The sequence below is a fragment of the Lonchura striata genome, chromosome 35 (genome assembly GCF_050655825.1).
Source record: "Lonchura striata isolate lonStrDom1 chromosome 35, ASM5065582v1, whole genome shotgun sequence".
In the NCBI taxonomy this organism is placed as follows: Eukaryota; Metazoa; Chordata; class Aves; order Passeriformes; family Estrildidae; genus Lonchura; species Lonchura striata.
In genome coordinates this window covers 4,395,020-4,417,140 of record NC_140737.1, presented here as the reverse complement: position 1 = coordinate 4,417,140, position 22,121 = coordinate 4,395,020, and the positions used below count along the sequence as shown (strand labels likewise).

Here is a 22,121-nt window from a genome sequence, read left to right as displayed (position 1 = left end):
CGAAGAACCAAGACCCAAGGACAAAGGACAGGTGAGTATTTGTTGGGATGGGGTGGATAAGGGGGGAATGAGTGATTGCTGCAGTCTCTCATGCTGTGTTTTGTCTTTTTCGTGAGAAAAGCGGCCAGTAAAGAGACCAAGGGAGTGATAAAAAAGAGAGAATCCCCCCCACCCCGGGGAAACTGGGACTGGGTCTTAGGGAAGAAGTGGAACCTCGTGGAGAGAAGCCAAAAGTTTTCCTGGCAGTGGAAAAACAGGGGAAAAAAATTTTAAAAAAAGAAAAAAGAAGGGGCCCCCAAAAATTCTGCTGGATTGAGGGATAAGCGTGCCCAAGAGCATCCAGGATTAAACCTGCTGGGTTAAGGGATTTGCATTCCAAGAGCACCCAGGGTTGCCAGATTGAGGTTATGCCCACGGGGTTCTGGGGTTGGACAACAGTAACATTAACACCTAAAATTCTGCTGGGTTGAGAGACATCCAGGATTAAACATGCTGGGTTGATGGATTAACATTCCATGAGCACTCAGGATGTAGATATGTAATGTAGACTGTTTGAAAGTGAAAGGTATCTTCTTGTTGTATGTGAGAGTGAGTGAAAAATAAAAGTGAGTAAATGTAGATTAATGGAAGTGTATATAATGTAGATTGTTTATTTTGAGCTTTACTTTATCTCGTTGGAGGGAGATGGATTGTGTTGAATGGTATTGTGAGAGAAAGGACTTTTTGAGTAGTTGAAAGAAGGTGGTATTCAGGTTGTTAGAGAAAGTGGGAAACAGAGGCAGAGGACTTGTGAAGAAACCTGAGGAATGGACTATCACATCTAAACTGGTGACACCAAATTGACTTTCAACCAGGACCGCGTGCAAATGGTTTGGGAAGACCCACATGATCCAAGGCAGGTACAAAGAATAACACCTAACTGAGAAATAAGGCAAAGCTTGCATCACTGGTTCTAAGCCCTGCCTGAATAAGCCCTGAGACGCCTCCGACACCTCCTTGGCAGAGGAACACTGCCACTTCAAACAGGAGGATCGGGAGTGTTTGAGTCAAAGAGTTCTTATAGTCTGGCCTTAGCCTGTGACTTGTACAGGGAAGAAAGGAAATTGCCATCAGTGCTATACTGTATACTTTATTTGATTCATCCCAATACTGGACACGCCAGCTGGGTTACAAGTGAATGTTCAAATTATGGGAATAATTGGTGTTGTGTCTCACAAAATCTATGTTCTTGTTGCAAGAGGTATCAGTACTGAATCAATTCCCAATACAGATAGAACTCAAAACAACTGAAGTAATAACTCTGTTTTGTGGATGGGAATTATTAGTGCCTGTTGACTGAGAGATACCTGAGGAACAATGTGAAACCACAGTTAAGGAGTGTCAAAAAGGACTTGCCTAAAAATATCAGTAAAGAGGAGTGACAAGGGAAACAGAGGGTAAGCCTGGATTGAGCACTGTACTCACCAGCGAGAAGATCACACGTACCTGCTGTGGGCAGCAACCCCACAGGCAGGGGAGGTGGGGGTATAAGCCATGCCAGACCTCTGTCATTCCTGTTTCTGTCTGTCATTTGTTGTCTTTTCCCTTCTGAGATAGCAGCAAGATCGTGTCACAAATGTTACAGAAAGTGTTACATGGAAAGAAACCAAAGTTCCTTTTTGTTACACACACCCATGTCAACAGCCACAGACTCACCCAAATTGAGTACCTGCAGGCAAAATGGGGAAAAATATTGGATTACAAGGAAATTAGGAAAATGTGATAATAGATGGGGCATCGAATGTCTGAAAGGAGAGAGATGGATTTGCTTTACATTTGATCTTAGAGATATAGTCCAAGATTTGGTATAAAGACAATTAATAAACAAAAAGGTGAAACCAGCACAGCAATCTAGCTCTGTATTGACTCCAAATTATATACTGCATCATATTATAGGCCTCCACGCTGTTATAGAGGAGATAACAAACAAAGCTGCTCAGGCACTGGAATTAATATCAAATCATAAAGGCCAAACAAAAACTGCAATGTACCAGAATAGGTTGGCTTTAGACCATTTATTGGCTAATGAAGGGGTGTTTGTGGAAAGTTTAATATATCAGATTGTTGAAAATAGATGACAACGGGGAGGTCATCCTAGAAAAAAACAACCCAGATACCAATCCAAAAATGGGAAAACAGTGTTAAAAACTAACTAGTGGGGTAATGTATTGAGGATGGGATGGTGGAAGAAATGGGGATTCTTCCTTTTATGTATTACAACTGCTATAAATGAAAGTTTGTCTAGACAAATTAATATGAAAAAATAAAATATTTATTTTGCAATCAAATTCTACCTAGCCAGCCACAAGGAAAGAAGAGAGCTGAGCCCGGGGACAGCCCTGGGTGTGCAACAAAGAGGTCAGCCTCAGCAGAGGTTTTCCTCTATGCCCACACACCTCCATCCTGGCACAAGCAGTTTTTATAGGGAAAATTCTGCCTGAGGCCAAGATTTCAGCAATCAGTCTTTTCTTCCATTAAGAGTCTATATGTTAATGAGATTTTCTGTTTTGGTGATGAGGGAGAACAATTCAGTGTCTGGAGTTTGTTGAATCCCTTGATGAAATTTACGGGAGGGAACGCTGCATTCACCTGTGTCTGCCCAAGGATTTCCATGATATCCATCTCGGGTCCTTCAGGCAAGGATCAGCACCGGGGGTTCCTGTATCTCCCCAGCCATGGCCCATCTCCTGGGGAGCCGCACCTTCTTACTTGTAAATCAGTTTCCAATATACACCCGGTCTCACCTGCGAGGGTGGGGGGGAATGCTTATACAAACGTGTAGAGTGTTAGAGTGTTCTAACAAATCTAACAAATATTCAATGTCATATATAGCATATTAGAAATGGCGCCAATTATATCTGCTACATATAACAGTATGGTAAATGTAGCTTTGTAGATAAAATGAAGCTTTAGTAGTTAAAAAAGAAACTATGTATGTGTGTGGGGGGCGGGGGGTTTAAGGAATGAGATACTCGCTTCAAGGAACATGCAAATTCTCCAGACAAGAGCAATTTATGGTTTTCTTATTAGAAGAAGCTGATTTCTTCACGCCTTGCTCAGACTCGAAGACCCCGTGGGGATTAAAGAAAACAGTTGACATACAACAGACAGAGTTTTTTGTTTCAAATATAATGTATGCATAACCACGAAGGATATATGAATATGCAACAGTGTATTGTTTTAGGGGTGATTCAATTGTTCACAAGGTACATTCATCCTGGCTTAAGTGCCTGAGAGCATCTGGACCTCAGATATTCTTTCTTTTTTATTGTCTTGTAATTGTCTTAACTATAAATTTTTATCAGTCTAATTCTATTCCTATTTTTTCACCATTTTTTTATTATTAAACTTTTAAAATTCTAAAAACCAAGTGATTGGCATTTTTCACAAATTCCTATCAGGAGACAGAGAAACAATTTATCATTTCAATGGCATCATTAGATTAAAAGCTGTCCTCGCAATAAGAACCAACCAGACAGCTCCAGCTCCTGACCTTTCTGCCGACCAAGCCACTGAAATGAGGAACACAACATTTCACCAGGGGATGGGATCAGATTATCTGTTAGCAGGAAAAAAAGCAGTTTGAGGAAAACTAAATGACTCAAACTGCTGCTGGCAAAGAGATGACAAGGGGAAAGTGTTGAAAAAGATAATAAAGGAAATAGGAAAGCAGTTTCTGTATTGGTCCAAGCATGGAAAGGATGGGAATGAGACACGGTTTTCTGGCTCCCCGGCAGACCAGGGGTTAAACGTTGGGTGTCTCCTGGATTGTCCCCGGAAAGGGCCCATTTCTGCACCGAGCTACCTTTTTTCATTTGTAAATTAGGTCTTTCTTTCTCTGCCAACAGTGGTTTCTCCAGCCCCGGCTGCAGCCACTGGTCATTTAAAACTTTAAGAATCTCTTTCTACAAGCACAACTGACTTGATGCATATTTTACATAAGCACGAATTATTCCATAACATATATTACAATGGGGCTGCGGAAATCTCCCTGCAGGTCCATGGGGATGCAGAGATCCCCTGCAGGTCCCTGGGGATGCAGAGATCCCCCTGCAGGTCCATGGGGGTGCAGAGATCCCCTGCAGGTCCATGGGGGTGCAGAGATCCCCTGCAGCCCCTGCAGGAGCCGGGCTGGAGCTCGGCGATGCCTGAGAGGAGGCTGTGAGCCCGCGGGCAGAGGGGCCCCGCTGGAGCAGCCTGTCCTGGCAGGACTGAGCCCGTGGCACAGTGACCCACGCTGCAGCACTCGGAGGGGGCTGTGCCCAGGGGATGGACTCCGCTCCGAGAAGTTCCTGGAGAAGTCTCGGCCGGGAGAGAGCGCAGGGTGCAGCAGGGAACGACTCCTGTCCCTGAGCAGAGGGAGAAGCCCCGGGGGATGAGCTGAGCATGGCCCCATTCCCTGTCTCCTGCCCTGCCGGGGGAGGAGGTGCAGCTGGGAGCAGGGAGGCGTGGGGAAAGCTGCATTTAAGGCTCTGCACTGACTTCTCCTTCTCCTGCTCCGAGTCTTTGGAGTTTTCCGCCACAAATCTCTCCCCTGCCCCACCCACCCACAGGGCTTGGGGCAGGTTTCCCTTTTTGGGGGAAATCAAAGCGAAGCACTGATGCGCTAACGAGGGGCAGGAGAAGTGAGGCTCCTGGGCTTCCCGCAGAGGCGGAGGCACGGGAGGCGCAGGGCCGGGAAAGCCGTGGCGGGAGGCGCGGAGAAGTTTGTTTGTGTGGGCAGCTCAATCCCGGCTCGGCCCGGGCCCGTGCCGGGGCTGTTCCTCATCTCCGGCTTTCCCCTCACGCAGCCCGGGGGCGCCGAGAGCGCGGGGCGAGGCGGGGCCGTGCGCAGAGCCCGCCCCGAGCTCGCTGCCATTGGCCGCCGGTGCCGTCAGTCGCGGTTGCGGCGCGCTGATTGGTGGGAGCGGGGCGCGGCGCGGCCCCGGCGGCGGGCTGAGGGCGGCCGTGGCCGCGCAGCGCCGCCATTGGCCGAGCGGCTGTGCGGGCCCGGCAGCGGCGGCAGCGGCCGGAGCGCGGTGAGGCGGCGGCGGCGGAGCTCGGAGGCGGCCCCGGCGCAGGTGGGAGCCGCGCTGGGCTCTGCGGGGGCTCGGGGCCGGCTGCGGGCGGAGGGGGCGGCAGGGGGCTCCGGCGGCTCGCCGGTGCCGTGTCCGGCCCGTGCCGGCCCCGGGTCGAGGGCGCTGCGGGAGCGGCTGCCCGCGGTCTCCTTCCCGCCGGGGCCGGGCAGGAGCCGCTGCCGGAGCAGCGCTGGCTCGGCCCGGCTGCTGTGGGTAGGACAGAGGGGCTGCCCCGCGGCCGGGAGCGGGCGGGGAAATTCCCGTCGCCGGAGGTTTGTGTGCCCGGAGGAGAGCGAGGAGTCCTGTCAAAGTGACTTTATTGCCGAGCAGGGGCAGAGGCCGTGGGGCATTTGCCGTGCGCTCTCTGCCGTGCTTGTAGCCCGCAGCCTCCTTTTTATCCTCATTTTCCCGGCCGCATCTCCCTCTGCCTTTGCCCACCGGCTGAGTTCCTTGGAAGGTTCCGACTTCCCGATGCGCCTGCTGCCTGTCCTCGTTAATGTGCACCCTCCTTTTGTAGAACAGCCGATATTCATGGCTCTGTTAAGTCTTTGTTCTTCTCCTCGAAGTTCGGGAATGTAGCGGGACTTTGAGCAGCTGTCTGGGTCAACTTGTAACAATTAATTGAACTGATGGTTTCTCCCCTTCTCTACAAGTGCCTGGCCCTATCTCCAGGCAGATTCACTCCTTGACTCTGTTTTGTTCTTCCCGGGTCCTCTTTGGTTTTGGGATTATTCTCGGTGCCCTCATTCCCTGTCCTTTTGTAGCCGTTTGTGGATCAGGAGGCCTGGCTGCCACCTGCATGCCCTGGCTCAGCTGCTGGATAAGCTGCACTGCCAAGGTGTGGAGCATGGTAAAAAGATGAGAGTTGCTGCAGCACAGAAGAGGAGAAGCAGCATTCGTTTGACCCCTGGTCTGCTGGGGAGCCGGGGAGCCGTGTCCCATTCCCATCCTTTCCATGTTTGGACCAATACATAAACTGCTCTCCTATTTCCTTTGTTATCTTTTTTAGCAGTTTTCTCTTGTCATGTCTTTGCCAACAGCAGTTTGAGCCACTTTGTTTCCCCCAGACTCCTGTTTTTTCTGCTAACAGATAATCTGATCCGATCCCCTGGTGAAATGTTGTGTTTCTCATTTCAGTGGCTTGGTCGGCAGGAAGGTCAGGAGCTGGAGCTGTCTGGTTGGTTCTTATTCCGAGGACAGCTTGTAATTTAATGATGCCATTGAAATAATAAATGGGTTCTCTGTGTCCTGATATTAATTGATTCGGGTCCCAGGGGCTGGTCCATGGTGTTGTAGGATTTGTTCTGGTGGCCCTTCAATTCTTTTGCCCCTTTTTGGGTGTTCCCTCCATCCGGGGCTGCGTCAATTGACTGCTTTTTTCTAATTACATCATCAAATACTTGAATTCCAGCTGATTTCCCTGAACTTGTTATAGCAACAACCCCAGTGCTCTGATACACCCTGTACAGCACATACAGTGACAGCAGGTGTTGCAGTGGGCAGAGGGATGATCCCCCCCTTATTTTAGTGAAGTTTTCACAACATTCTCCATTTGCTGTTTCCCTTTGCAGCTTCAGCCATTTCTGTTGCAGAGTCAGAGATCCTCAGCACGGGCTCTGCCTTCAGCTGTGCAGATTCCATCTGTGCAAGCAGGCAGAGCTTGGGGTGAGGGGCAGAGGGAATCAGCCAATTCCTGCCCCAGGCAAGAAGAGCCAGGTACATTGTCTCCACTTCGCCCCTGCAGTGTTAATTTGCATTTCTGAAGCTCCTTCTGGGTGCCTGGAATGCAGCTTCTCTTCCAGAGGAGCTTCAGCAGCCTCACGTGTGCCCCCCCCACAACCTGCCGCTTTATTTTTTTTTCCTTCAAATAATCCGTTTAGTATTTGTGACTTAAAGGGTCACCTTTAAATCTCTTCTAGTTTTGCAAAGTGCTGCCTAAAGGTGAACGTTGAAAAACCCAGACCAAAATTTTGGTATCTCTTACAGAAACATACACAAAAAAATTCCAAGGCAATTCAGTTCTTTTCTACTTCTCCTTGGAGTAAAAATTCATTCTCACATCCCTGACCCAAACATAACTGGCAATATTGAAGTGGGATTATTACAAAAAAAATACTCTAATTCTCTAAACTTTGCATTGGAACTGCAGGAAAAAGAAAAACTCCACCAATATGTTTAGTGTTAGAGTCAAGGCATTCCTTGATTCTGGCCAGGATGTGCAACAGAAATCATTCCATCCCCACACAGCCCGGGTGTGCAAAGAAAATTGTTCCATGACACGTGGGTTTTAGATTTTTCCCAAACTTGATACAGTCTAAATGCATTGGTTTAATGTTTTGTAGTTTCGAGTTGTGCAGTTTTTAGTATTTGGTTTCCTGTTGGACCCGGATTTCTTTGCTTCTGCTGTTAATGAGGTGGGAAGTGCTGGATTTCCTTCTCAGCCTTTTGCAGACCAGGTGTCTGCAGCCCTGCCGGGGGCAGTGTCTGGGGTAGGTGTTGGTTGCTGTTTGCTGCTGGGGTTGATGTTTTGCTGCTGGTCGTTATCTTTGTGGGTGTCTTTCGGGCCATTCCCAGTGTGTTGAGGTGTTAAACTCATCTCCACTGAGTGGTGTAACATCCCTTAACAAAACCTTTAACATTTCTTTCCCAAGGCCAAGGCAAAGCAAGCCTGAGTAGAGAAATCAAAGGTTAACAATGTTCAAGTCTATGAGCTGGTCTATTTTCCATGGATGCACTGGCAGGCAGGGCAGTGTGTGAGTGTGAGTGAGAGCCAGAGTGGAATTGTCCCGGTGTGTCCCCAGCAGCTGTGGCAGTGCAGGCCCAGAGAGCACTGAAGCTGCAGCAGTGGCAGCAAGGGCTGGCCCCGGTGGCTGGAGCTGCCCAAGGAGGGTGGCCAGGCCGAGGATTTCAGCAGAGGAGGTGTGGGCAGGCCCAGGGCCTTGCCCCGCTGTGGAGCCCTGGCTGCTGCTGCGCTGCCTTCAGTGCAGGCTCAGGGGGGCCTCCCATCCTCCTGCTGCAGGCGGGAAGTGCAAATCTCCGGGGCTGCAGAGACCTGGAGCCCAGGCTGAGGGGTCCCCCCGTGTTCAGCTGTGCTGGCGGCTGTTTCTGGCCTCGGGGCCCCTTGGCATGGCCCACGCCACTTGGCCACCAGTGGTGCTGCTTTGCACTCCTTAGGCAGAGCCCATGTCCTGCTTGGATGTTGGCAGCAGCAAAGTGCCAAGTCAGGCTCTGTGCCAGCCCAGCTTCCTGGGGGAGAGATTGCACCAGAGACAGGATTCTGGCCACAGACTGCTTTAAATGTGCATCCCTTATCTCCACCCTGCACTAGGTGGAGAATTCCCAGCGTAAGGAATTCCTGATATCAATTGCAAGGGGAAATAATCGAATATCTGCCCTGGGTCTGGCTCTTCTTCTTGCCCAAGCCAATGGCAAAAGCCGTACCCATAGCATCTTGGTTTCTATCCCCAGCTTCCAAAGGTGTTTCTTTCTTTCCCCATTCATTTTTTGTACTCAGCCTGAGCTCTGGGGTTGCCAGGGGTATGGAGGTCCCATTGTATTCCTAAAGCTGCCATAAGCCCCTGGAGGATCTTTCCTGTCAAATGAGTTCTGCTCTCTGAGTCTGTTGCTTCCACAATCCCTTTTATTGGAATTATGTCTTTTAGAAATACCCTAATAAGTGATCCAGTGGTTGCTGAGCAATCAGAATTGCTTTTGCCCCCCTGTTAGGTGAGATGGTGTCACCAGAAGATATTGAAGCCTTCCTGCTCAGGGCATTTCAGTGCCAGGCTCTTAGAAGCACACACAGCTGTGCTGGTTGAGCTGACCGTGGGGGGGTAACCTGCACTTTGTCTGATTCCCTTTCCTCAATAACAGCGTGTCTTGGAACTCTTTTCCCTTCTGCTGCCCTTGAAGAGCCATCCACAAAGACATTTTCTGCCTCAGGCCAGGGAATGTCTCCTGAGTCTCCCCCAGGCTGGGTCTGGAGCTGTGTCACTTGAATGCAGTGCTGGGTTTCTTCCCAGCCCCTCTGTGGGCTGTTCAAACAGGAGGCTGGGTTAAACCCTTCCCCTGTCCTCAGTTCTGAATCCTCCTGTGCCACTGAACAAGTTTCACACTGTAATAACCGAGCACTGCTCATCCATTGCGAGGCTCTTTTGGTTATCAAAGCTTGAACTTGATGGCAGACTGGAACAGTTGGAGATCTGTTGTCATCAGGTTTTGGGCCTCGGTTCCCGTTGAAGCTGTGGCTGCACAATTCTGCAGACAATGAGGCCACTCTGGCCACTGGGTGAAATATTTTGGCCCAAGGATTCCTTTGGCATGGCCCTGTTTAACATTCACCTACAATTCCAATTTCTTTTCTGAGTCTGGAAGAGCCCCAGCTGAGGAATCAATATTTATAGTTGTTCATTTTCTCAAGTTTTTCTCACTTTCTCCTTTCCATACCACAGCATGAAAGCTGTCTGGGGTTAAAAAGTCCTACAATGCTCTGGCTGGAACATAGAATCCTCAATCCAGGTTGTGTATTTGTGTTTTAATTCTCAGAATTGTTGCAGCTCGTTTTGGTCTTTTCCTTATTTTAGTTTACTTCTTTACATCTGAAATTGCCTAGACTCTCTCTGGGTCAATCCTTCAGTCAAATTATGTCCCATATATTTAACCTTTTTCTTCACCATTTGTAATTTTTTTTCAAATACTCAAAATACGACTTTTAGCCAGAAAATTCAGCCATTTCAGAGGGGCTTTGTCTACCACTTGTTCTTGTCCTCCTCATTGGAGCCATCTGATTCCTTGAGTGCAGGATAGGAGTGCTGTAGGGAGACATCCCTGGCTCCCAAAGCCCTGCCTTTAGCAGGGACTCCATACCAGGCTGTGAGCCCTTCCTTCCCTCCCCTGGAACAGGGTGTTGCTTTTAGACACCACTTGTCCTGGTTGCTTGCAAGAGGCTCCACATCAAATTTTCCGTCTTTCCATGGGGCTGCCCAAACCTCTGGGTTCCCTTCAGCACAGGCCTTGCCAGACATTTGACACAAAGGTACAGCAGCAATAGCCTCTGTATCACCTTTTACAATATTACAATGCCACCATCAAATTCCTTCCTAGTTAATAACAATCAGAGTAGGAAGAAAAAGAAATTAGTTTATTTCAAACCGATTCTCTTCAGCTCCTAATAGTGATTGAACAAATGACACCAGCTCAACTTTCCCATTTATTCCCTTAATAATTAAACATTCCTTTACAATTTTCCCCCCTTAGGTGTAAGATTCCGAGTGGATGGAGAGGCCCCTGTGTCCATCAGGAGAGGCCTCCTCTGGATGCAGACCCAGCCTGAATGTTCTCCAGGGCTCCAGTGTGGTGGATCCCCGGTGGGATGGGAGCTCAGAGAGCCCTGCCAATCCATGTCCATGCAGGGGTGGACTTGCTCCTGCTGAGGGTGCTGCTGTCTGTGCTTGCAGTGTCCTTGTGGGCTGCAGCTGGAGCCCTGACTCCTTCCCAGGGGCTTGTAGGAACTCTGCCATGGCCTTTGCCTTCAGCTTGGCCTTTTGCTCATCCCTTCTTGCCTTCAGCTGCTGTGCCTTTGTGCCCAAGTGCTGCAGGGCCTTCTTGTGCCACTCCTGCAGCCCCGGTCACTGCCTGTGGGTGCTCATCCTCTGAGAGCTGCTGAGCTTTCTGCAAAACCTTTCCTTTCTGCAGGGACCCAAAGCAAATCCTGAACAGCAAATCCTGATCCTTCCATGTGCACTCTGCATTTCCCAGCTGTTCCTTTGTGTTCCCCGTTGTGCTCAGGGTCCCTGCCCAGCCCGTGTGGCAGAGCCGGTGCCTGTCCTGCCGCAGTGTCCAAAGGCAGCCCCCCCGGCGGGCAGGGCCGGCAGCTCCCCGGGGCCGGGCAGCGGCCGGGGCGTCCCGCAGCCTCCTGGGGGCCGGGGGCCACTGCCGGCCCTGCCCGGGGCTGGTGGGGTCAGGCAGCGCCCGGCGCTGAGCCCCGGCTGCCCCACAGCCCCGGCCCAGCCCCGCAGCTCCCCACAGGCCCCAGCCCGTGCTCCCGGTGCCGCACCTCTGCGCCCGGTGCTGCCGCTGCCACCGCAGAGAAACCCCTGGCATCCTGACCTCCTGCTTTTCCTGTCTGGGCAACTGGGACTTCAAAATAGTAGCTGGCAAATTGTGAGGTTAAGACTCTGTGGAAAAACATCCCAATCCAGAGTATTTTTCTGTTCCTCCTCTTTGCCATCATCCTTTTTCTTACCACATAGATTCCTCCTGCTGCTTCTTGCCTGAACTATATTTTTGCACGCTCCCCTTCACCTGATTCCTTCCCAGCACACCAGCACCATCCATCCCCTGTTGTCCAAATGCCTTCTCCACTTCCTCTGCATTCTCCCAAGGGACCCTTCAGAGATATTTTGGGATCATCATCCCTTTGGCCAGGACCCCTTCCTGGCTTTCCCTTTTCTCCCCTCCATGGGTGCCCTGCCATGTTCACTCCCCGAGGATCCCAGGGCACTCACTGATGAGATTTTCAGTGCTCTCTACCTTCTGACTCTTCAGAGACCCCGCTGATGTGTCACTCGTCTGTCTCCTGGTCACTCCCGGGTCCCCAATCAATCCCCGGTGCCGCTGCCAGCCAAGGGAGCCGATCACCCAAAGTGGGTGAGGCACCTTCAGCTGCACTCCCTGCCTGCCACCCCGGCTGGTGGAAGGAATTCCGAATGGGCCCCAGGTTGTGCAGAAAAACTGACATCAGCAGAGAATTCTGTCCACAGAGCAGAGAGACGAATCTTATAAAATAATTTATTTCCTGAAAATGGGAAAGAGTAGGGGACAGTCCTCATGGGATCTCTCCAATTGTTTGAGGACACAGCTTCCTTTTCATCCTAATTCTCCTGGCCACATCTCCCTGTGCTTTCCCCATTGGCTGAAGTACTTGGGAGGTACAGACTTCCCAATCCACCTATTACATACCCACCTTTATATACTCCATGCTTTCATATAGCAAACGATATTCATGGCTCTGTTAAGTCTTGTTCTTCTGGAAGTTCATGAATAGAGCAGAACCTTGGCTGAGCAGCAGTCTGTGTCATCAATTAGTAAAATTTTCTGAAACCGATGTCTTCTCCTGTCACTTCCTAACATAAAAGTTCTTTGGCCCTATCTCCGAGCAGATTCAGAGCATCTGTTTGTAAAGACACTTTCCTGTTGTTCCTTTCATGGGGTCCCCCGTTTGTGGGACATCCCCCCTGGAGCAGGGTGTCCCCTCTGTGCTGCAGCCCCAGGGCTCGGGCAGAGCTCAGCCAATCAGAGCCCGCGGCGCTGATGACTCACCAGTTGCCAGGCAGACTCGCAGCTCCCCGCGTTCCCCACCTGGACCCACCTGCGCCCCCCCCTCGGCCCCATGGCCCCGCGAGGGGAATTTGGGGAGGTGGGAGTGGGGCAGCGCCAAGGCCGGGCCCCCCCGCGCTGTCCTGGCGGGAGCGGCTGCAGTGGGGACCGAGTGCGGGCGGGAGCGGCCGAGAGCCCAGCGCTGCCCCAGCCCGACCTGCCCCAGCTCCATCCCTGCCCCTGCGCTGGGATGCTGTGGGTGTGGGGGGAAGAGGGAGCCGGCAGTGGGTGCTGGGCCTGGGGGCAGGAGGAGAAGGGAAGGAGAAGCAGGCTTGAGGAACAAAATGGTCAAACGATGCAGGTGGCAGGAGAAGGTGGGTTTGTGCAGAAGGAGGAATGGCAGGAGGAAGAGGAGTGTGAGGAAGAGCAGGGACACAAGAGGAGGAGGAGGAGCAGAAAGAGGAACCAGCAGAAGGTTCCACCCCTCCCTGTGTCTGCAGCCTCCCCCCAGCCCCAGGAGTGCTGCTCCCCCCACATGCAGCAGGTGACTGTGGAGGGGGATCCACAATTTTCATGGGGTGAATCTTGTTGTTTCTGAGCTTTCTTGGGCTAAATGTTGGTGCTTTGGTTTTATGTGGCAGCTGAATCTTCCTGTTTTGGAGGAGGTTTTTGCTGACTTGTGATGTTTGGGGAGTTTTTGATCTGTGTCTTGAAGTTTGTGGGATTTTTGGGCTGAATCTTGGTGTTTTGGAGGTTCTTACAGACACAAGATTCCCAATGACTTCCTGGGATGAACTTGGGCAAGGAGGAACCTCCAGTCCAAGGTGCTCTTCTCTTGTTTTTTCCCCAAACCAGGAGTTTTCATTTCCAGGCCGTGGCTGGATGGAGGAGGAGGAAAAGCCCCGGAGATGCTGCAGGAGGAGGAGCTGCAAACCCAGCCCAGGGAGCTGCGGGGAGGAAAGAGCCCCCCTGAGCCAGGAAGGCGGGCGGAGATCCAGGCGGAGCTCGGAGCTGGTGGAGAAGCCTCATGGCAGGGAGAAGCCCCACAAGTGCTTGGAATGTGGGAAGGGTTTCAGCTGGAGCTACCACCTGATCGAGCACCAGAGGATCCACACTGGGGAGAGGCCCTACGAGTGTGGGGAGTGTGGGAAGAGGTTTCGGACCAGATCCCATCTCCTCAGTCATGAGCGGATTCACACAGAGGAGAGGCCCTACCACTGCCCCGACTGCGGGAAGGGCTTCAAGGACAACTCCAACCTCACCATGCACCGGCGCATCCACACCGGGGAGAGGCCCTACGAGTGTGGGAAATGTGGGAAGGGCTTCAAAGACATGTCTGGCCTGATGGTGCACCAGGTGCTCCACACTGGGGAACGGCCCTATGAGTGCTTGGAATGTGGGAAGAGCTTTGGGCGGAGCTCACACCTGAGAAGACACCAGGGCATCCACACTGGGGAGAGGCCCTACGAGTGTCCCCAGTGTGGGAAGAGGTTTCATACCAGCTCCAATCTCCTCCTCCATGAGCGGATTCACACAGAGGAGAGGCCCTACCGCTGCCCCGACTGCGGGAAGGGCTTCAAGCACAACTCCAACCTCACCGTGCACCAGCGCATCCACACCGGGGAGAGGCCCTACGAGTGTGGGAAGTGTGGGAAGAGCTTCTCCAGGAGCTCTCACTTGACCCAGCACCAACGGAGGCACCACTAAGGGAAGCCCTGTGAGTGCCCCGAGTGAGGGAAGAGCTTGGAGTGAGGGAAGAGAGTGAGGGAAGAGCTTGGTGTGCTGCTGCAGCTCCATCCCCCATGGGAGGATCCGGGATGGATGATCCCCAGTGACCCCCGTTGGGCAGAGCCCTGGTGCCCCCATATGGGGAATAAAACAGAGAGTAAAGCAATGGAGCTGATAAAGGGGCCCGATATCTGAGGCCTGACTGAGCAGAAACTGTGGGAGACACAGACACAGTTTCAGTCTCCCTGGGCAAGAAGACTGACCAAGCAACATGGTGTGAGACTTTGTGATAAGATAAATGCTCCCAGGTTACTGGATGTCACCAAGAATGTGTAACCAATGGGAAATTGTTACCAAAACCAGAGCCCTCTATAAGCCCCATACAAGTCAATCCCTGTATAAACACCTGGTACACTCAATAAAATTGGCTTTGCTCTAAACTCGTATGTCCCCGTCTCTCCATGGTGGATAACCCTGTTGTGGGTGATCCCCGTTGGGTGGGGGAAGGCGCTGGAGGGATTTCTTTCCCTTCTCCTGGTGCTGCCGTGGTTTGGTTGGTAATAAATTCCCTCCCTGTGCCCAGGCCGGGTCTGTTGTCCCCGTGCCGGTGCTCGGGGCGGGATCTCTCCCGTTCCTTCCCTGCACTGCCGGGCCTCTCCTCAGCCAATGAGAGAACGCGGTGGAGAAGAGTCAGCCAATGAGAGCGAGCGAGGCTGATGACTCACCAGTTGCCGGGCAGACCCGCAGCAGGCAGTGTTCCCCACCTGGACCCGCCCTCCCTGCCCAGTGCCGGCCCCGCCGTGGGGTCCCCCCAAGTCCCTCCCCAGTGCCCCCATGAACTGGGCTGGGTTTAACTGGGAAGCTTTACTGGGAACACTGGGAGCAGGGGGCAGGGCCAGAGTGACAGCAGGGCTGGGGGGACACTCGACCCCCCCAAAATCAGCGTGGGGATAGAGCTGGGAAGGTCCTGGCTCGGCCCGAGGCCACGGGGAGCAGCTGCGGCCGCCGGCGTCTCAGGAGCTCTGTGGGCAGAGAAAGGGGGGTGACATCGGGCTGGCGGCCCCGGGGAGCACACACATTCCAGAGGAGGGGGGACACGACACACGGGACCCCCCAGACATTCTTGCGCAGGTAGAACCCGATCCCCAGTGCCAGGAAGACAGAGCCCAACTCGGGTGTCTCCAGTTCCTGTCAGCATCTTGCTGCGGCAGCATCCAGCAGCATCTCTGGGTGGTCCGCAGGGGTCAGGATCTCCCAAAAACTCTCACAGACACCCTGGCCCCTCCAAGCACCCTCCAGGTCACTCCCAGCCCACTTAGGATCCCCTGAAACCTCCCTCTTGATCCCTTCCTGACCTCCCCTGGACCCACCAAAGCCCCTCCTGTCACTCACAGGATCCCACAGCCTCCTTATAGTCACCCCCACTGTCCCAGGACCCCCAAATCCTCTCCCAGTCTCTTCCCAATGCCCACCAGGACCCTCAGAACCCCATCCCACCCTCCCCAGTATCCTTCAAACCCCTTCTTAGCCCTTCCAAACCCCCAACCTCATCTCCCAGTTGAAACCAGGCTCTCTCCAACTCCCTCCCAGTTGCTCCCAGCACATCCCAGTGGCTCTCGCAGCGCCCCCAGTTCCTCCCCCATACCCCAGTTCCGGCTCACAGGTTGTTCCAGGCTGATGTTGTTGGCAGGTGAAGGTGAGCCCGGCCCGGGTTGGGGTTTCCAGCAGCACCAGGAGCTGGTGGGTCCAGTCCCCGTTGGGGACCACGTTGGTCGCCACCACAGAGAGCTCCTGCTGGCCCTGGAACCACCTCAGCTGGATGGGAGCAGGCGGCCGGGGCCGGGCCGGGAGCTCGAGGGCAGCAGAGAGATGGACACGCTGGGGGGCACTGGGAGAGAGTGGGTGTAATAAATACAAAGGTCATTGTTCATCAAAATGAGTGTTAAAGGAGACAAGAATTTGAACTGAGTAGGGAATGCAACTAGCATAGAAGACTGTATATCTAATTATATACAAGTTTCGTTTTAGGCCAAGGACAATCTGCAAGGAAGATGAGGAGCCTTCATTCCTGCGACCTCCAAAGGCAGAAAAAAAGACCCCCAGCGACCAATTGCACCTGTGCAGAGTGCATCGAGAGAAAATACGTCAACTGGGACGTATAAAAACAAAAAGGTCAAAGGGGGAAGGTGCTCCGTGGCAGAGCAGAGGCTCCCCGGCTGCCCCGCGCTGTTCTTTTGCTTAATACCGCTTGCTTACTAAATTCTTGTTAATTGATTTATCTATAATTAGCCTCCCCAGTTGAATTTGTCCGTAACAAATTTGGTGCCGTGACTCGGATAAGGGCGACCGGGTGGGAATTCCTAATCAGGGAGGCGCCCCGCTGCCTCTGCAGCGGCCCTGGTGCAGGCTTTTCCTTCCCAGACCCTTACCGACAAACCCAAATTCGGTATTGAGCACAAGGGATACCGGTAACCCCGTAATCTTTGTGCACGAAGCCGGGCGAAGACGCAGGACAGCGTGAGTATAAAAGTGGGGATCCGCTGGGTTGGGCTGGGATCCCAGGACATAACGCGTGAGACGTCCTTGTAGGACGAGGCACGGGCAGAGCTCTGAGTAGTGCGGTTTGCAGAGCCCGCGAGGGGCTGGGCACCAACAGGGGCCGCGAGTGTGTGTGTGCCTGAAGGTGTCCTGGAAGATGGGACAGAGGAAAAGCAAGCCCTCTGCTTCCATGGGGACGGGGACCCCGGTAACGCTTCCCCAGATCCCCCCTGACAGTCCGTTAGGTCTAATGATAAAATCTTGGGATGAATATCCTTCAAGGAAAGGGAAGGCTAGGGCAAAAATGATACATTATTGTATAAAAGAATGGGGAGGAAAACACATCTGTAGTGATAATTTGTTTTGGCCAGTGGTTGGAAACTTCAAGGTCTGGATTTACCAGGCATTAAACATTTATGTAAACTCTAGAGAACCTTTTGATATGGAAGAGAGCAAGTATGCTGCTCTCTGGATAGTGGGGGAAACAGGAGCAAAACCTTTTGCCTTAAGCACCCAGGGAGGGAAAAAGAAAAATAAAAAGCCTGAGGAAGTTCCAACTGCACCCCCTCTACCATACATACCTCCTCCTCCTCCACCCCCACCAGCACCACCCACAGTCTACCCCGATTTAGATCAAGGGGGAGATTTTGATAACCAAGAGGTAGAAATCCCAGAGCCGGTCCCTGAGGAAATCGCTGTGTTACTCGTAGTCTAACAAGGGGGGAAAGAGAAAGGGAAGGGCAAGCTCTATATCCATGAAGGGAAGTAGCTTTGGGAATGATCCCTAACCCCAGTGCTGGTCAGCAGGGACAACCAACCCAAATTCTGGGAATAGGTTATGTGGAGGTACCTCTCAGGAGATGTGAGGGAGTTCAAGAAAGAAATGGGAGCATATGGGCCAAATCTTAAAGGAATTTTCTGACCCTATAGCCTGGGACATCCCATGTGAGCAAATTCAGAATCCAGCTGAGGTGGCAAAGTACCTGAAATATAAATGCCATGATAAGTCTAAGGAGAAAAAGATCATTGCAGCAAGCTGGGCCCTGGCATGTGCTTATCACACCCTGCTAGATATTGTAGGGCAGCAGACAGAGGAAGGGGGGCAGGGAGATAAATCAGCAGCGATCCCAGTCACTCAGGCTGCAGCCAACAGCCCCGGCTGGAAGCCAGCAGCTAAACCAGACAGGGAGCCTAAGCCAGCAGCTAAACCAGACTGTGAGCCTGAGCCAGCAGCTAAACCAGACAGTGAGCCTAAGCCAGCAGCTAAACCAGACTGTGAGCCTGAGCCAGCAGCTAAACCAGACTGTGAGCCTCAACCAGTGGCTGTTGCTATGAGCACAATGGGCCACTAATACCTCAGGCCATCAGGGCAGAGATGCCACCTACAAGTGGGCACGAGACCGAGGGGTGGATCTAACCATGGACAGTATTTCTCAGGTGATCCATGACTGTGAGACCTGTGCTGCCATCAAACAGGCCAAGCGGGTGAAGCCCCTGTGGTATGGTGGGCGGTGGTCCAAGTACAAGTATGGGGAGGCCTGGCAGATTGACCACATCACACTGCCCCAGACACGCCAAGGCAAGAACTATGTGCTCACCATGGTAAAAGCCACCACAGGATGGTTGGAAAGCTACCGTGTGTCTCATGCTACAGCCCGTAACACCATCCTGGGCCTTGAAAAGCAGGTCCTTTGTAGGCATGGTACCCCTAGGAGGATTGAGTCAGACCATGGGACTCATTTCAAGAACAGCCTTATCAACACCTGGGCTAGGGAACATGGCATTGAGTGGGTGTACCACATCCCAAACCATGCACCAGCTGCAGGCAAAGTGGAGAGGCACAATGGACTGTTAAAAACCACCTTAAAAGCATTGGGTGAGGGATCTTTCAAAAATTGGGAGCAACATTTAGCAAAGGCCACCTGGTTAGTTAACAGCCGAGGTTCCACCAGTCGAGCAGGTCCTGCCCAGTCTGAGCCCCTGAATATAGTAGATGGAGATAAAGTCCCAGTGGCACATGCCAGAGGTTTGTTAGGAAATCAGTGTGGATCAATTCTGTCTCGAGTACAGACAAACCCATTTGTGGGATTGTCTTTGCTCAGGGACCAGGTTGTACATGGTGGATAATGCAGAGAGATGGAACAACACGATGTGTACCTCAGGGGGATCTGATTGTGGGGTGAGACTCATGTGCAAATATCACTGTTTGCTGGATGTTACTGCCAGTGTCTGTACATGAAAACACACAGACATGAGACAGAAGGAAATGTGTAAGTGTCAAAGGTTTGAGCAAGTGAAATAGAAGGAAATGTGTAAGTGTCAAAGGTTTGAGTAAATGAAAGAAGTTTTTACTTGATGAAGTTTATACATGATGTTGAAGATATGGAGATAAGGGGTGGAATGTCCGAGGGTGATGTTATGGTGTTTGTATCTCCAATCGTGGGTTCTGTTCATGTTTGATATTCTGTTCTGTGCTCTCAGAACTGACTCAGAAAGTGAAGGTTTGTTTTGCCTTGTTATCAGCCGGCTCACCTCCCCCCATGGTCTGCTGTCTAGAAGAGGCCAGTGCTGGCTGGCTTGCTTTGCTTTCCTTGGTGGCTTTTGCTTGCTTTGCTTTGCTTTTTTTGCTTGCTTCTGCTTTTGCCTTTTCTTCCTAGTTAGTTTAGCTGAGCAGTCCAGTTCTTTCCCTGGACTGTTTCTTTTCCCTTTCCCTTTCCTGAATACCATCCAACCTGCTCTGGACTGGGACCTGGGAACCCCGAGGAGCACCGGGAGCCTGCGCTCTGTGATCTGCAGCAGCCATCCCCAGTGCCCAGAACAATCCCCAGTGTCCAGACCCGGGCGACCACCCCCAGGAGAGACTTTCTGGATTTGTCATCTCTGCAGAGTGGTGAAAGAGTTTTGTTGTCATCTGGTGTTGTTCATTCTTTTAGTGCTGGGAAGGGTTTTGTTTGTTAAATAAACAGGTTCTTTTCCACTTCTCTCAGAGAAAATTCTTCCCGAATCAGGTGGGTGGGGAGGGGCCATGGGGGTTTGTTTTCTGGGGGCTCCTTCCAGAGGTTTTTCTCCCAAATTGGCCCTAAACTAGGACAAATATTTTGCTGCCCATTTCGTGTCTGGAGAGAGTGAAAAAAAAAAACAACCTGTTCTAATCATATTTTGGTTCCAATTACTTTGTGTTAGTATGGAGCAGTTACTGGCTATGTTGTTTGAATTCATAGTGTCTTTTAGAGTGCAGGCCTGTATGTGTTTCTGGTCCCTAGGGTTTTTTGAGATCTTAATCCCTCTATGGTCCCTAGGTTTATTTTCTTATTCAGGAATTGCTCCGGTATTGTCCCTAATATGTAGTTTTTGTAGTAGAAGGGCACTGACCAGAATATCCATTGGGCTGGGCTTGGGTGTCATGGCTTTCAGGGGTTTATGAAGGTGCTGAAGTCTGTTCCAGGAATGCATGGCTCATGGTCATGGTTGTGCAGCCAGTTTGTTAGAGGGGAAGCAGGGGTTGAGGCTTTTCAGCCGTTGCTTTCCTTCTTCTCCTCTGAATCTCTAAGCTCCCTATTAGAGAATGTTCCATTTCCCCTGACTGTTAAAGAGACCATCTTTAATGTGTTTAATCTGGTAACCTTTCTCTCTACAGTCTGCAGTCTCTCTAGAATGAGGGCTGAGATTTCTAGAGGGGCTGAAGAGACCCCTGACCCAGGAGTAGACCCAGGTGTGAGAAATCCTGAGTGGTGTGGGAAATGGGGGGCGCGGGAATTGGCACATAGACCGTTTCCCCACATTCAAATAGATTTTACTGATTTGCCTAAAGTAGGAAGGTATAAACACTTATTGGTGATAATAGATCACTTGACTCACTTTGTAGAGGCATTCCCTACCTCCAGGGCAACTACACAAACAGTAGTAAAAATACTATTAGAAGAGATAATCCCCCGCTATGAACTAGCAGAAGTAATAGACTCAGACAGAGGGCCACACTTTGCCTCCAAAATAATTAAAGAAATAGTTACAGCTCTAGGAACAAACTGGCAATATCATACACCCTGGCATCCACAAAGCTCAGGTAAAGTGAAAAGGGTAAATGGGAAAATTAAGAAACAACTAACTAAATTGATGTATAAAACACAATCATCCTGGGTAAAAATGTTTGCCTTTAGCCTTGTTAAATATAAGAACTCAGCCCAGAACCTATATTGGAATTTCTCCATTTGAAATGCTTTATGGGATGCCTTATGACATGGATTCTCCTACAGATCACCCTGAAATAAGTAATCAACAAATTAACCAATCTGTCATGCAAGTTGTGAAGGCTCGGGAAGGGCTTAGAAGAGCCGAGTTACTAGTGTAACAACCTCGTTTAGACCTAGCAATCCATAATATAAATCCAGGTGATAAGGTGTTAATAAGAAACCTAGAAAGAAACCTCACTAACCCCACACTGGGAAGCCCCCTGTGTTGTTTTACTCACTACAGAAACTGCAGTCAGACCCGCCGAGAAGGGGTGGACCCATGCGAGCCGAATAAAGGGAGCGATTCCTGCTGCTGCCCAAGAGCCCTGGAGAATAACCAGCCAGCCCGGGGACCTTAAGGTCACATTTAAATGGACTGAATGGACTCAGTAAGAATTGTACGAACCAGCTGGTAGAGTGAGATACTGGACTATGGATATCCTATAACTAATGATTTTAGAGTATATTGTACAAAGAAGGATTGTGGTTGTTACCCTTTTGTATGCTATATTTGTAAAATTTGCAGGAACGGTGGTGGGTCCATAGTTATAGAGACACTCCTCCTAGGGGTATTTGTAAAGGTGTTATCAGTTAGAAAGAGAACTGACAGAGTCAGTCCTAAGGATTGGAGAAGAGAACGGGACCCTACCAAGGGAATCCCAAGAGTGGTGGGAGGTGTTTACTAAGGGGGCCAGACCTGAAAATTGTTGTTTCCACTCCATTGAATCAATTCCCCTAATTGTTCAAATTATCAAAGGGAATTTCTGGAAAACTTTACCTGGGATTCAGTGTGACTCACCACAAGTGAAGGATAAAAGCTGGGAATCATTCAAAAAGAGGCAACAAAAGCAGAGTTTGGGTCCTCCTGAAGAATATCCTTGCTCCGAGAAGATGGTGCGCCTCGCGGCCCGGAGTAACCGAGTCGGCGAGTGAGGCAGAGGGATGAGAAGCGGTGGAGGAAAGAGCCCTCAAATGGGACAATTCAAAGTATTTCAAGAACTGCCTCAAGGATACTGATCTCCCAAGGGTAAAGGTGAGCCCGGCAATAACATGTCAAAACAACCACTGGGAATGGGGAGATAATGACAATCAAACCCTGGGGCGGTTTGGACTCCACCCTTGCTGGCAAATTCTGTGCATATTAGTTATATGTTGTACCTGGCCTGGTCAAGGGGACTATGCACACCAGCCATTTAATTGCACTCTGACCAAA

At 51.1% G+C, this 22,121-nt stretch overlaps 2 protein-coding genes across 3 annotated transcripts in view; one reads left to right on the top strand and one right to left on the bottom strand.

Moving 5' to 3' along the window:
* The window catches only part of LOC144248772 (uncharacterized), a 109,621-nt gene that overhangs the window by 12,634 nt on the left and 74,866 nt on the right, over positions 1 to 22,121 (bottom strand). The gene's annotated exons all lie outside the window — the stretch shown is intronic.
* LOC146764290 (uncharacterized) lies at positions 12,999 to 14,581 on the top strand. Its single transcript, XM_085565315.1, has one exon. It carries the CDS (start codon positions 13,191 to 13,193, stop codon positions 14,118 to 14,120), a length of 930 nt encoding a protein of 309 aa, XP_085421441.1. The 5' UTR covers positions 12,999 to 13,190; the 3' UTR covers positions 14,121 to 14,581.